This window comes from Puccinia triticina, chromosome 3A (assembly GCF_026914185.1).
Source record: "Puccinia triticina chromosome 3A, complete sequence".
NCBI lineage: Eukaryota > Fungi > Basidiomycota > Pucciniomycetes > Pucciniales > Pucciniaceae > Puccinia > Puccinia triticina.
The window spans coordinates 7,832,524-7,846,310 of NC_070560.1; the positions used below are offsets into that span (position 1 = coordinate 7,832,524).

A 13,787-nucleotide genomic window follows, 5' to 3' on the forward strand; every position below is an offset into this window, starting at 1 on the left:
GCCATCAAGAGGATTCCCCAATACCCTTAATGGGCACCATCACCCACTCTCCAGGTCATCATGGTCAAGCAACAGCTGCAGGAAACCACTAGGAGACAAACAATATGGGTCATGACTCATAGGGAGAAACCGGATAATTCACATCTGCATCCAAATAGCTCATGTGAACAAGGTGGCTGAATATGGTCCATGAGGAAGCCAAAACAAAATCTTCACAAATCACGCAAATGGCCTGCAATGAGGATAGAATCAGACAAGTTTAGGTAAGTATCTGGCAGTCATCATGACTTATCTTCAAATCAAGATGCCTGAAGGATAGAATAAAATCCAAACAGATACTATCAGGAGTTACAGATGAGCTGCACTGAACTCATCATACTCTTATACAATAGTTGCTAATAAGTTTGCCAACAAAGTTGAACACAAGTTACCCACCCACATTGAACTAACTTCTGACCAAGTCAAAGATAAAGTTACGGTCTGGCACTCTCTAGAGAGTGCCACACTTTCTCCCCTGGTGTAGGTTTTGCAGGAAAAAGAAGAAGACTAACAAAGCTCGAGTACTACTAATACTAAGTAAAAGGCGTAAGAGTGAGTACAATGTTGAAATAAAAGAAGAGGGGAATAAGGATCAAGAAGAGAAAGAAACAAAGAACTATAAAAACCCCAATCACGACCCATGTTTTAATTGCTTGGGCTTGGTATGTATGAGACAATTGAACCTAATAATCTTTGGTTCCGTATAATCTGGGGGATCCTCTTAGTGGCGAAGTCCCCTAGCTTTTAAGCACTCTCCTTGGGCGTTACTATGCTTGGGCTGTTATTCCCATAAGGAATAATATTGTCATTCAGGGAATAACTATTCCCTGATGGTAGTTACTAGTCTCCTTGGAGCTCCTAACGGATCACAGAGTCCTCTCCGGATGCCAGAATTTGTCCGCGCTCTTTCTGGCGCGGGGAGGAAGTACCTCTCTTCGCCAGGAGTCTCTAGTCGCCTTATGGCGCATGGAGGTGGTTGCTACATGCGCTCGAGGCTGACACTTTCTCAAGGGAGCTCTTGACCTAGCTGATGGACAGGTGGGTCCAACTGAATTCAAACCGGTCAGATTGACCCGTCTTGAGTCCATGCCAGACAGGGGTTTCCAGGGTCCTCTGTAGACATCATCTAAGGAAAGGATGCGAATCACCCACAGGCACAGGTGTCATGTACACTTCGAGAAATTGGGTAAAAGAACGAAAGATATTTTGGGTAAAAGATATTTTAGGTATGATGTCCAAGTTCGAGTCACCATGCACATAAATAAGAAGTGAAGATAGGAAATGCAAGAAGGAGAAAAAGAAATCCCAAAAATGGAACCGAATGGTCGTTGCTCAGAGTCAAGATAAATGCCAACAAAACAGAACGATTGGAAATCAATGAGAATTGACAACCTGTGCAGAGTGTTCCACAATGTTTCCCTTGTCGTCCACTCCATACGTCACTTTTCGTAGCTGGCCATCGATGTTTTTGTTGTTGACAAATCCGAAGTCAGGAATAAGGTCTTTGCCGGAGAGTAAGTTGATGGGCGCATCTAGGATATTGTTGTTTTGCGCTCTGTTAAAGGTTCCTAATGGTTCCATCGCAGCCTTCGCTGCTTTCTCAATTCGAGGTGGGTCAAAAGTGTGCGAGCCCGAATCTGCATCAGGAGTTGAAGGTGGAGCTGGGTCGACGTTCTTCTTTTGAACAGGAGCAGGTACTGCCAGTTTCGGAGGCGGATTATGTTCAACCGCCGACTCGTGGCTGGCAAACTGTGAGGGCATTGGCAGCGCTCCCGGTGTTTCGTCCGGACAGGATACACGTTGAAATGGCATGGCGCGTGTTTCGATATCCATGAAGGAACCTGCTAGGAACAAGGAAAGTTGTAAGACGATAGTTCTCGGTGAGTAGGATCATACTGATGGCTCACCTAATAGCAAGACCAAGCCGAGATAAGCCAAGTTGAGAGGCATTCTGAATGCGAGATTCGTTGAAGTCAGGTTTTGGAATAGATTGTTCAACTTGAAGGGTTGATCAAGTCGAGCTTGTGAAGATGGTCGGAGATTTTTTGGTTGATTATTCAGAAGATTGTTGGGTGAAAAAAGATGGGAAGTCGAAGTCTTCAATCTCAGTCTGGTGGGGAAAGAAAAACAGCCAAGGAAGTGGTAGACGATCTGGTTTTTGTATCAGCACGAGTACGCTATGAGCCCTTGCTCCGAAGGCGCTATCCGCCTTGAACTGGGTACCGTGAACGCCTGCTTCAGTTCAACCTGATGAGGCCGCTAAACTAAACCTATCCAGTTGGCATCTGCGACTGGTTTGTTCTACGTAGCATCGGACAGTCTGGTCTGATGCCATGTTGAACAATAAACAGGTTGGTCTGTCAGGCCTCTTGCTCGATGCCATGTCGGACCACAGCAGTCCGATTCCGATGAGTGCAGTCGGCCGGTAAAAGGAGGGAATTGTAAAAATGTACAAAACAGGGGATTTATGTAATTACTTTTGCAATTTCTGCGGTCCCACCTGACCGGTGGGGACATCCTTCAAGGGTGTGTTACACCCAACCAGCGACACGCCAAACTTGCCAATGTGCGGACCGGTCGGGTGGGTCGATGCAAAGTCATACGTCAAAAATCACCCACCCCGCAAGTTATCTGTTGGCACATTGCTGAAGTGTTGGTTCCCGCTCATCGAGCTTACAGCCGGAACTGCAAAGCATCACACAATCATGTGCAAACAAGTAAGGGTCACCACACAAATTACATATTCATTTTTCAACCGAAATAAATTTTTCTTTCACGCGAAACCGAACCTTTTCTCATGCGTTGTGTGCAGCATAAAAAAGTTGGTTCTTTTTTCGGTCAAGAGGCATTAAAGGAAAAGCCTTAACGCCACTACACGTGCCTTTCCCTCGCAATGTCCTCAAGTTTCAGCAGATGGCTTTTCCTCCATCCTTTGAAGCATATCGATTGTGAGCTCAAACATACGCCAACATGCCCGACAATCCGAGATCAAGAAACTGCATGTTCAAACTCCATCACAGCCTGAGTAATGCTATTTTCCGTCACCCGTCATCCCAGAAGACATGAACTAGATTGATCGAAGGAGGGTTTTGGATATAAAACCCGATTCTCTTTTGTGCCTAAAGCTTGGGTATCACGAAGGCGAAGGTAACGGTACTCTGACATTGTCCCCCCATCCTGAATAATATTGGGATCCAGAATTTTTATACAGATCACGAACCCGGGATGTTTCCTATCATCCTAGCTGCGTTGGCGTGTATTCCGAGACTACTTGGCTCACCTTCTTGTGCTAAGTTTGAGCCATCTTTGGCGCGGCATCACGAAGGCAGCATAAATAATTTCTCTTACCCACCGGAAGACGAGCCAGGACCAAAACCACTCTCTGCTTGGGTCAAACGCTATCAAAAAGCTAAATCTCGAGGCCTTATTCCTTCCATGAGGCCTTCGATTTTAAACAACGGAGCTCCCGAGTACCCCTTTTACTCCGATTCAACAGTCTCGAACCCCAGGAAAGTTTGCAGCTGGACCGTTTCTAAATGTACTTCCCCCAGAGAGTGAGTTTCGATGTTTCATCTGCAATATACACTCGAAGGAATTAAGTTGAAATTTTCTACCCATACTGCAGTATCGTAACCGCGCCTCAGGGGGAGATGGGGATTTCTTTCGATGACGGCCCCCAGCCACCGACTTCTGAGCTGTTGTCTTTCTTGAGGGAGAACAATCAGAGCGCGACCCATTTTATGATTGGCTCCAGGATTCATCAGAGCCCGAAATTGTTGCTTGAGACCTTCAACGAGAACCACGATCATATTGCGGTCCATACTTGGTCTCGTGAGTCTCTGTCACAATTTTCATCGATATAAAAGAACCTACAACTATTTGACTGACGTGAAGGATTTTGATCAAAAAGATCCTTGTAAGTAACATGGTGGAATGCATTAAGACGAGGCAAACACTTATTTTACCTTATTAAGTGTGAAATAGATATGACAACGATGACAGATGAGCAGATCTTGGGTGAGATTGGATGGACGATGCAAATTATCAATGATTTAACCGGTTTAGTACCCGCTTTTTGGAGACCACCATACGGTACATCTTTTATCTATTTGACTGTGATTGGTTCATCTTGAAAAACAAACTCAACACATTGCGAATTTTTGGACTAGGTGATATTGACAATCGCGTCCGAGCGATCAGTCAACATGTATTTGGTCTCAAGACAGTAATGTGGTCGACAGTAAGATCACCTGATAACTGGAGATATAAAATGGAAGGTATACCCGGTTGATTAATATTTCCAAAAATGTTTCAATTTGTTTAGGATCCGAATGATTGGTGTCTCTCTGATGAATCTTCACCTGGATCTGATTGTGCACCGGGTACAGGCCCACAAAATATGAGGCAACTGATCCATGATCTGAAACATCGCATACGCCATGGTGTTCATGGGGTTCCCTCGAGTAGAAGATTTCCAAAGCACGGAATTATAAGCTTGGAGCACGAATTATCCTACAGAACAGTCGGGAGCTTTATTAAGACCTACCCATTAGCCAAATCTCTCGGTTGGGACACTAGGCCTATACCGGATCTTTTCGGGTCAGTTCAGTGCTTGTCTGCGCACTTGATATTTTATGGTAGAACCGCGGGGATTTTTTTGACTTCTGATGCCAATTATTTGAATTTTGAGTAACTTCAGGCTAGAGTGGTACCAAGAGCCAGTGTCAAATTCCACTCATGCTGGAATTCTTCCTGTACTGAAGGGGCCATTGATCGCGAACCACACAGTTCCCATCAACAGTACAAATTCTTCGCAAGCTGAGCTACCGAACCACAGAAATGAAACCACGAATGTGACGCTCCCCCACTCGCACGACATAAACTCGTCCCTTGTTCGCTTCCCGATCCGAAATGATGGAGATACACTTCTACCAAGTCGACTGGTGGTGGCGCTGGCCTTGTTAATTTTCTTCCCGGCGCTATTATATTAACTGAGGCATCATAATCGACATTTAGTCTCTCTGGACTCTTTCGCTTGTAATTTCTTACTGCGTTTATTATAAAGGCTGTCATTTGAAGGTGGTTAGAAACCGATAGTAATAGATTTCACTGGGCGTTGCGACCAGAAGAATGTATTAACAGGCGCTAAATTTGTTGTTTGAATTTCTGGACCTCTAGAGAATAAAGTTTTTTTTCTCCATTATCGCCATACATTAACTTCTTGAAGTAAATGATGGCCATTTTCTGCAAAACTTATTCCTGACAAACAATTAACACAATTACTCGGAAAAATTTCCTAGTTAGAGCATCTGCATGGGTCGTGTTAAAAAATCAGGTACATACAAGGTAGTTTGAACCCATCAGGGGTTCAGGGCCATTTGTAAAGTTTCTATGACACATTTCATCAAATTTGCAAGCTGTGCGAAGTATAACAGATCGAAAAATCTCAAAATGTTGCTCATAAACACCCCGGAAAATGCTTTGAGCTGTGGTATGAACCTAGCCACATGTTATTGTAATTTAGAGGGGTAAAAAGCAACACTTATCAGAAGCAATGGTGAAACCAATAGTGGGGTTCACAATTAAATTTTACTAAACTTTGGAGCCAAATTTAAGGCCTTTATGATTTTTTTTTTAAAATTTTGAGAAAATGCACAGCAGCAGGTCATACCAATGAAGGAGTGCAATTTATCAATTTCTTGCAAAAATGTTCACAACCACCTTAAAATGTGTCCTAAAATTTTGTAAATCTCAATTGTGAACCCCCCTAATACAATACATTACAATAATGGCCAATGTATCTGTATTGTAATCCAAGTTTATTAAAGCCAGTGAATCACAAAACAAAAATACAAGGGTTTCCCCTACAAATCTCCAAAAATCTCAAAAAAAAGAAAAGGGTTTCCCCTCTAAAACTTTCAGAAAAAAAAAAACATGAAGGGTTTTCCCTCTACAAATGCCAAAATTAACAAAAAATCACAATATTACAAAAACCAAAAATAGGACAATGATCTGCACCCAGCCACCTAACATCAGCAAGCTGATGCACCGTGGCCCACCATCCATCCCTGTCTAGCAGGGTTGAAAAATGGTGAGAGGATGACCCCCAGCGCGCCGCATTGAAGGCATTATGCAAAGGGGGGCCAACAAGTTTAGCCCCTCAAACTGTGCAAGTGCAACAGCAGAGGGGGTGAGGACAAACCGCACGCTGGAATTACAGCGGCAGAGGACGCCCTGGGGATTAGTCAAACCCCAGCACCTCCTATTTATATGTACCTGCCAACTCAATACATACATACAAGCAGCTTGACCGCATCCCACAACAACAAAAAGCCACCACCACGCCACTGCCCCAGAACCAACCGTGCGGCCCTGACTACAAAGGTGTATGATTCCACTGCAATCTTGCCCTCACCATCACTGCAGCCCTGTTGCCCAGCCAACTGTCTCCCACTCCATGTTCCAACAACTGGCAGGGGTTCTGCCCAACTACACAGCGGGACAAATTGAGAAGGGGCGGTGCGCCCCGCCGGCATCCCAGCCCCAAAGCGCCACCTGCACGCCACAGCAGCCACACTCTGGCCTTGAAGCCTAGCGCGATTTCCCAGAACCGGCCCCAGCCTTGATGAGCGAGAGCGGGCAGAGAGCTGAGAACTGAGAACAGCAGGCACAATGCGGGCGGTGTTCAAGGTTCGTGGAAGGATAATATGAATTACATGTTAGACTGGAGCATGAGAAAGACAGGAGGAGAAAGAGAACAAGCAGAAAGAAAAGTGAGAAGACTGGAACCTACCTGAGAACAGCAGGCACGATGCGGGCGGTGTTTGAGGTTTGTGGAAGGATAATGAAAGGAGTCCTTCCACGCCTGCTGCCTCAGGTAGACTACATACAACATGTAACATGAGTGCGAAATGTAGAGATATGAGTGAAATGTGAGAAGCAGATAAAATAGGAAAACAAAACCTGAGTATAACTCAACAAGCCTCAGGACTCAGATACATGAACCAACAATTCCACTGGACATTCACAAGCGCGCCGTGGCGGCCTGCTAACACAAAGAGCTGCGTCCCCTCTCTCCTTCCGCAAAAAGCACGACTGGTGTGCTGATTTTTGGTTGAGATAACATATGACAGGTCGCAGTTGAACTATTCCAATAGACGCTCACGATTGCCCATCAGAGCCAGACGTAGATGTTGACTTTGCGAAGTCACCAAGAGTGGGATTGGTCGTAAATTTTACATCTGATGTCAGCCGCGCCTCTGAGAAATTGATGTTGCTTGACTCAACGTTGCAGGTTAATTCACCTACGCGTGCCAGGCCCCAAAATGCCAACAGTCGTAAGTCTGCTACTGCCTCCTTGAAATCCATTCCAGCGTAACTTTAATTGCTGGACAATATGATATGGCATAGCATGACCATAGATTTTGTGGCTCGTCGAGCTCCAGTGGGGAATGCCCTCCAGCTTCAACTCCCTAACCCCCTCCTTGCACCACCACAACTTGCTCAGCGGTCTCCCTCTCAGCCCGACCTGCTCAGGCATCTGAACCTGCTTGCCTCCCACCCCTGCTTCAAGTTCAACTCCCTCCTCCCGTTCGCCAGCACAAGCTGGCTGATTTTTTCCTTACCAGATGCATGGCTATGCAACTTTGAAACTTCCTGAGTGTGTTTGGGGGATCTGGCCATAACCCGCATTTCCCCCAGAGACACATCTTGATCTGCACCACCTGCGTATGGTATGACCCTCATTGACCAAATTGTGGAGGACCAGGCCCCATGCACAATTGTCAATATTGTTACTTTCTCTATTTATCTGCACTTGATCTGTGGTATTCTAATTGAAGTGTATACTATCAATATGTGGAGATATTTCATGTTCAAAAGAAAGAATCTTTCCCTTAATGCAATGTGCATATTCTCCTACTTAGTTGGAATCAAAATCTTCAATTTTCTCATGAGTCATTCAATAAACCACATTTGCAAGATTTTCACAGAGTCAAATGAATGGTTGCAAAATGCTGGACAGAACAAAGTCCATGAAGACTTAGGCCCCAATTATAAACACTTTCTTGAAATATTTTTGAAAATGAACTGAAAAGTATTTGAAAACAAAATGAAAACAACATGAAAACATTTTTTTTTTCCAAAAAATGGTTCAAACACACCTCCTGGGTGTATTTGAGTGCATCTGCAGTATTTTTGAAATTAAAAAGATTTCAAAAAAAAGTTCAATTTCTTTTTTGGGCAAGTTCAAAAACTTTTCAAAAATATCTCAAAAAAGTGTTTATAACCTGTTCTGAAAAATAACACAAACAAAGAGATGAATTAATTCAGTGCTGATTAATTTTTATAGGCACATGTTTGGTTCCAACAGTGGGCTGATATGCTACACTAAGCTAGAGGGTGCTGGATATGACCCTGCAGCGGCGGAGCCGCCTTGGCCTCTAGATGAACATTTTTTGTACCAATATCATGAAATAATGGCCACTTGTGGTTGAGATATGGTGGCAGAAACCCAAAAAAAAAACCAATTTGGTGATATTTTGAAACACATCAGACTGTAGCTGCCAAATTTTGGGATTTACAGGGGCAAAAGCTGACCCAAATTGATCTCTAAGAATTGCTCATCTTAATGGTTCAAATATAATGAAACAAATGTTAGCCCCAGTTGAGATACAGTGGCAGAAACACCAAACAAATACCCAATTATTCAATATTTTGAGATTAATGAGACTATACCAGCTCCTTTTTGGGAGTTTCATCCCTGGAAGACATCCAAAAATAATCCTTTGTGATTGATGAAAATTTTTGTACCAATATCAACAGTGGGCCACTACGCTAAAATACGCTATTTTAGCCCTAACGTTCAGCGTAGCGGCAAAAAGCGCTGGCCTTTTATGAATAGCGTTAGCGCGCTTTTAGCGCCGCTACGCTGCGCTAATTTTCAGCCGCGCTAACAGTACGCCAATTTTTCTTTAGCGTTAGCGCTACAGTACAGCCGCTATGCTGCGCTCCGTTGCGCTAAGGCGCTTTTAGCGGAAAAAAGGCCTTTTTTGCCTCAAAAAGCGCTGTAGCACAGCTTAGCAAACGTTTTTTGCGCCCTGCGTGCTTAGCGTAAGCACCATTGCGCGAATCTGCGCTAACGCTACGCTAAAAGCTAAAATAGCTTTGCACCCTGTGCGCGTAGCATTAGCGCAGATGCGCGCAATTGCGCTAACACTACGCTAAAAAATAGCGCATTTGCGCTGCGCTACACTACACTAACAGCTATGGTTACCGTAGCTGACCCACTGTTGCCAATATCATGAAATAATGACCACTTGCGGTTGAGATATGGTGGCAGAAACCCAAAACTAAACCAATTTGGTGGTATTTTGAGACCTATCAGACTGTAGTTGCCACATTTTGGGATGTTAATGGGCAAACGCTGACCCTAATTACTCTCTCATCATTGCTTATCTTAATGGTACCAATATCATGAAAGAAATCTTAGCCCCAGTTGAGATACAGTGGCAGAAACACCAAAAGCTACCCAATTAGCCAATATTTTGAGACTAATCAGAGTATACCAGCTCCTTTTTGGGATTTTCATCCCTGAAAGGCATACCAAAATCATCCTTTGTAATTTATGAACATTTTGGTACCAATATCATGATCAAGTAATCACCATTCCCTGTTGAGAAATAGTGGCAGAAACACAAAAACAAACCAATTTGGTGCTATTTTGAGACATATCAGGCTGTAGCTGCCATATTTTGGGATTTTCATGAGCAAAAGCAGACTTAAATTACTCTATCAACATTTCTGATGTTAATTGTGACAATATCACAAAAAAAAATGTTAGCCCCAGTTGAGATAAATTGGCAGAAACACCAAAACATTACCCAATTAGGCAATATTTTGAGACTAATGAGACTATACCAGCTCCTTTTTGGCATTTTCACCCATCAAAACTATACCAAGATATTCTTTAGCAATGGATGAAAATTCTGGTACCAATATCATGAAACAATCACCACTACCAGAACCTGGGAAGCTCCATGACCACCAAGGAGTTCACTCAGAGACAGGCGCGGTGGGCGGAGACCATGGGTTGCTTTGATTTCAAAATCATCTTCCGCCCAGGCCGCCAAGCCACCAAACCCAACACTCTTTCCAGAAGACTGGACCTTGCCCCTGCCCCTGGCGAGAAACTGACCTTTGGGAAGCTGTTGAAGCCCAACAACATCACACAGCGGACCTTTGCAGAGATATTGGAGTTTAAATCCTGGTTTGAGGACAAATCCATTGACTTGGCAGAGGCGGAGCATTGGTTTGAGGTTGACGTACTAGGAGCAAATGCGGAGCATGAGGCGGAGGACGGAGTGGCCATGTTGGATGCAGAGCTCATCGCCAGAATAAGGGAATTGACTCCGCTTGACGCACAACTGACCAGATGGATGGAATCTTTGAGAACCTCTGCGGGAAACCAAAACAGATACGCGGAGGCAGATGGCATTTTGTACAAAAAAGGACAGATAGTCTTACCGGCGGATCCAGCACTGTGGACAGAGATATTGAAGAGCCAACACAACAGCAATGCGGCGGGCCAACCAGGCTGATCCCGCACCCTTGCCCTGGTCTGGCAGAGTTTTGTGTGGAACGGCCAGAAGAAGTTCTTCAATCAATACGTGGATGGATGCGATTCTTGCCAACGGGTTAAAGTCTTGACGCAACAGCCTTTTGGGACACTGGAGCCGCTGCCAATTCCGGCGGGGCCGTGAATGGACATCAGCTATGATCTCATCACAGACCTTCCTGAATCCCGCTCCTAAGAAAGCATACTGAGTGTTGTTGACTGCCTGACAAAGATGGCGCACTTTATCCCCTGCAGGAAGTCCATGAACGGGGAGCAGTTAGCGGTGTGGTAGACGGAAAAGTGGAAAAATAAAAAGTTTTTTCTATGCCACATAATTACTCATAAAAGGCCTCAAGATACCACCAAATGGACCCCAGGAATGGATTCTACGGCCAATCTTGTAGGAATAGAGCCCCAGACCCAGACCCAGAACCACAGCAACCGCCGAGGAAACTTGTGCGGTTAGCCAAAAACCAAAGCCCAGCTGCTAAAGAAGGTAAGCCACCTTATGCAGTCCCAAAACCAGACCTAACCCAGGCGCAAGCTGATATGTATTGCTCGCCAACAGCAGAACTTAGAAAAGCAGCCACAGCCACAACCGCCCCAGTAAAAGCCAAGCCAAAGAAGTCGTCATAGGACATAACCTTGTACATACCCAAGATAAGATTTTAAGCAGCCCTACCCCAGGGATGACTGAATCTTGTTCTTCTACAGAACTCTCGCAGAAAAACTCCGCCCAAAGGCGCAAGCAGCCCTCTTAGACAGGATCAAAAACATTTCAACAACGCGTAAGTGATCCCAAGTCCTCAGACAAGAAAAGCTAAACAGAACTCCAGCTGACTAGCACAAACCTTGTTTGTCAAGCAGACACCGTAACCTCAGAACCCTATCGCCAGGATAAAACAAAGTATATAAGCTAAACAAGTTTCATATAACCTGTAAGTCGAAGACATATAAAAAGAAAGAACAAAGAGACTTAAGAAGAGCGCTGACCAGAGCTGCCCTTTAGATAACAAACCAAGCTACTCAGCAATCCCGGTCAGCGTACTTGCACGGACTATTCTCAGCTCCCTCCTTTCTTCACTCAGACCAACTCTAAGCCACACAAGCTTGTCTTGCATTGCCTTCAGGTACAAATCCAACAATCTCACTTGTATTAGATTTCTATATACAATATTTGTACTAGCTTCTGATATGAAATAAATCTCTTCAGTTGCTCCAAATTTCTCAAATCTCACCCCTAGTCACCACTGGAAGCACCTCTGGGCCCCCTCTAGTGTGGAAGTTACACCTCATGGACACCTATGACACGGCCAGCCCCAGTAACCCAGCTGTCACCTGCCTCAACCCAAGTTTCACAGTATTACACCTATACATATCACAGGATACAAACATACATCTCCCTGTCAGGCTACACTCATTACATATTAGCTAAATACACTCCTTTATATACATAGTATGGCATCATTCACACTGTTTCTGCAGCCTCAGACTTTGTGTATACACTAATTCCCCCTGTATGACAGCTCATGCAGTCTACTGTCACCTCATGCATGCGTTAGAATGTTCTGTTGTATATTCTGACACCATTCATGCGCCCCTGAGGGGTTATGACGTCATTTGTATCTACTCCCACCAGCTAAAATCCCTCACCTTGTTGTCTAGATTAGCTGAAACCCTAACCCACAAGCCCCCGCCTGGGGCTCGAACTTAACTAAGTCCCTACTCCGTTGCGGGCCGTGCAGCGTTTGGCTGGTTGCGAAGCGACCCCGACCGGAGGGAGGGACTTACATATTAAAACCCCTTTCTCGCGTGAGACGATTCCACGGTTTGGCTGGGAGCGGCCTTGTTTCCATCGCCACACCTTCAATACCTCCGAGTTTCTTTCTAGGTTCTAGCACCTAATAGATCTACATAATCTTGATTTTTCTACATTTTTTTTACTGCAAAATCTTGTTTGCATCCATGGAAAAAAAATTATTGAAATTCATGATTTTCAACTTTTGTACTCGAGGCCCATATGACAAGGACCGAGCGCAATCACACTACAAAGATATTTATGCTTAACAGGCACCTCGGTAATGAAACTACCGAGGAGTTCACATCACACGGTAACTCTCAAAACGGGCCCGTAAACTTTTGCAGACCGATTCTGCAGCATTTCGATCGTTTTCTCATGCGTCATTTCAGTGATTGTCTTATTCAAGGTAAGTTGGCCTGCTTTGTTCTTCAACACTCGCCCAGAGCCTCCCAACGGTGATTCATCTGTGATGTTTTCTGATATTTCTTCAAAAGGCAGGGGATCTTCGGTCGTAATATCGAGCGGCAACGATTGGAGAAAATCCGAGGGATCCTCCGCTCCAGACAGTGGTAAGGGGGCCTCATTCATCCGGATGTCCACCATCGTGATCTGAAAGAGCAGGTGTGGATGTGGACTGTTGATGTTTACCGACTTGCGCTTGCGTTAATTGATGTGTCATGTACCGACTTGGGATTTCTTTAGTCGTCATTGAGCTGCTCTCTATATAATTACTGTTTCGTTAATTATTCTTAGTGATCATCATAACGTGATATTGTTAATTATAATCCTTCCGCTTAATTAAATGGAAGGATTTATGTTGAATTTCTTGTTGTCCGTTTTCAAAAATGAAGGAGGGAAAATACAATGATAAAAAAAATACTGAAAAATCAGACACTTGATGAAGATTCCGAAAAACAAAACGGCAAAGCATTACATTGAAAGGCATGGAAACCAGGCAAGAAAGTCTGGAAAGTGGCCTCTATATCACGTGCGGCTCACGCGAGTTTGGTGTGCTAATGCATAAGCCTCTCTGGTGAGACTGGGCTGCCGCCCAGACCCGCTCACCACGAGTGGCTTAGTTAAGCTCATCTGGGGCTCCCCTTTTTTCTATAAAAGGATCTCTCTCCACCCCCAGTGGTCTGCTCCCCAGTTCCTTACCCAGAACTCACAAGTCACCCAACACTCATCCACACTCAAATCCTAAAACCCTTATAACAACCCTTATAATAAAGGAATTCAACCCTTATAACAAAGTAATTAAAACACTTACACGTTGCCAGTCAAACAGATTTCATCTGGAACAGACCAGACCTATCACTTAATAAAACTTGC

General features: G+C 44.4%; 2 protein-coding genes across 2 annotated transcripts; one reads left to right on the forward strand and one right to left on the reverse strand.

Moving 5' to 3' along the window:
• Positions 1–1,413: 1,413 nt before the first annotated feature.
• On the reverse strand, positions 1,414–1,989 carry PtA15_3A834 (uncharacterized protein; the record flags this gene model as incomplete). The annotated part of the gene is made up of 2 exons (XM_053167841.1): positions 1,414–1,880; positions 1,947–1,989. The coding sequence occupies 2 exons, from the start codon at positions 1,987–1,989 to the stop codon at positions 1,414–1,416; spliced, it is 510 nt and encodes a 169-aa protein (XP_053019018.1).
• A 1,275-nt stretch (positions 1,990–3,264) lies between these two features.
• On the forward strand, positions 3,265–5,030 carry PtA15_3A835 (uncharacterized protein; the record flags this gene model as incomplete). Its single annotated transcript, XM_053167842.1, has 6 exons — positions 3,265–3,593; positions 3,665–3,874; positions 3,906–3,955; positions 4,209–4,279; positions 4,364–4,638; positions 4,739–5,030. The coding sequence occupies 6 exons, from the start codon at positions 3,265–3,267 to the stop codon at positions 5,028–5,030; spliced, it is 1,227 nt and encodes a 408-aa protein (XP_053019019.1).
• Positions 5,031–13,787: the final 8,757 nt, after the last annotated feature.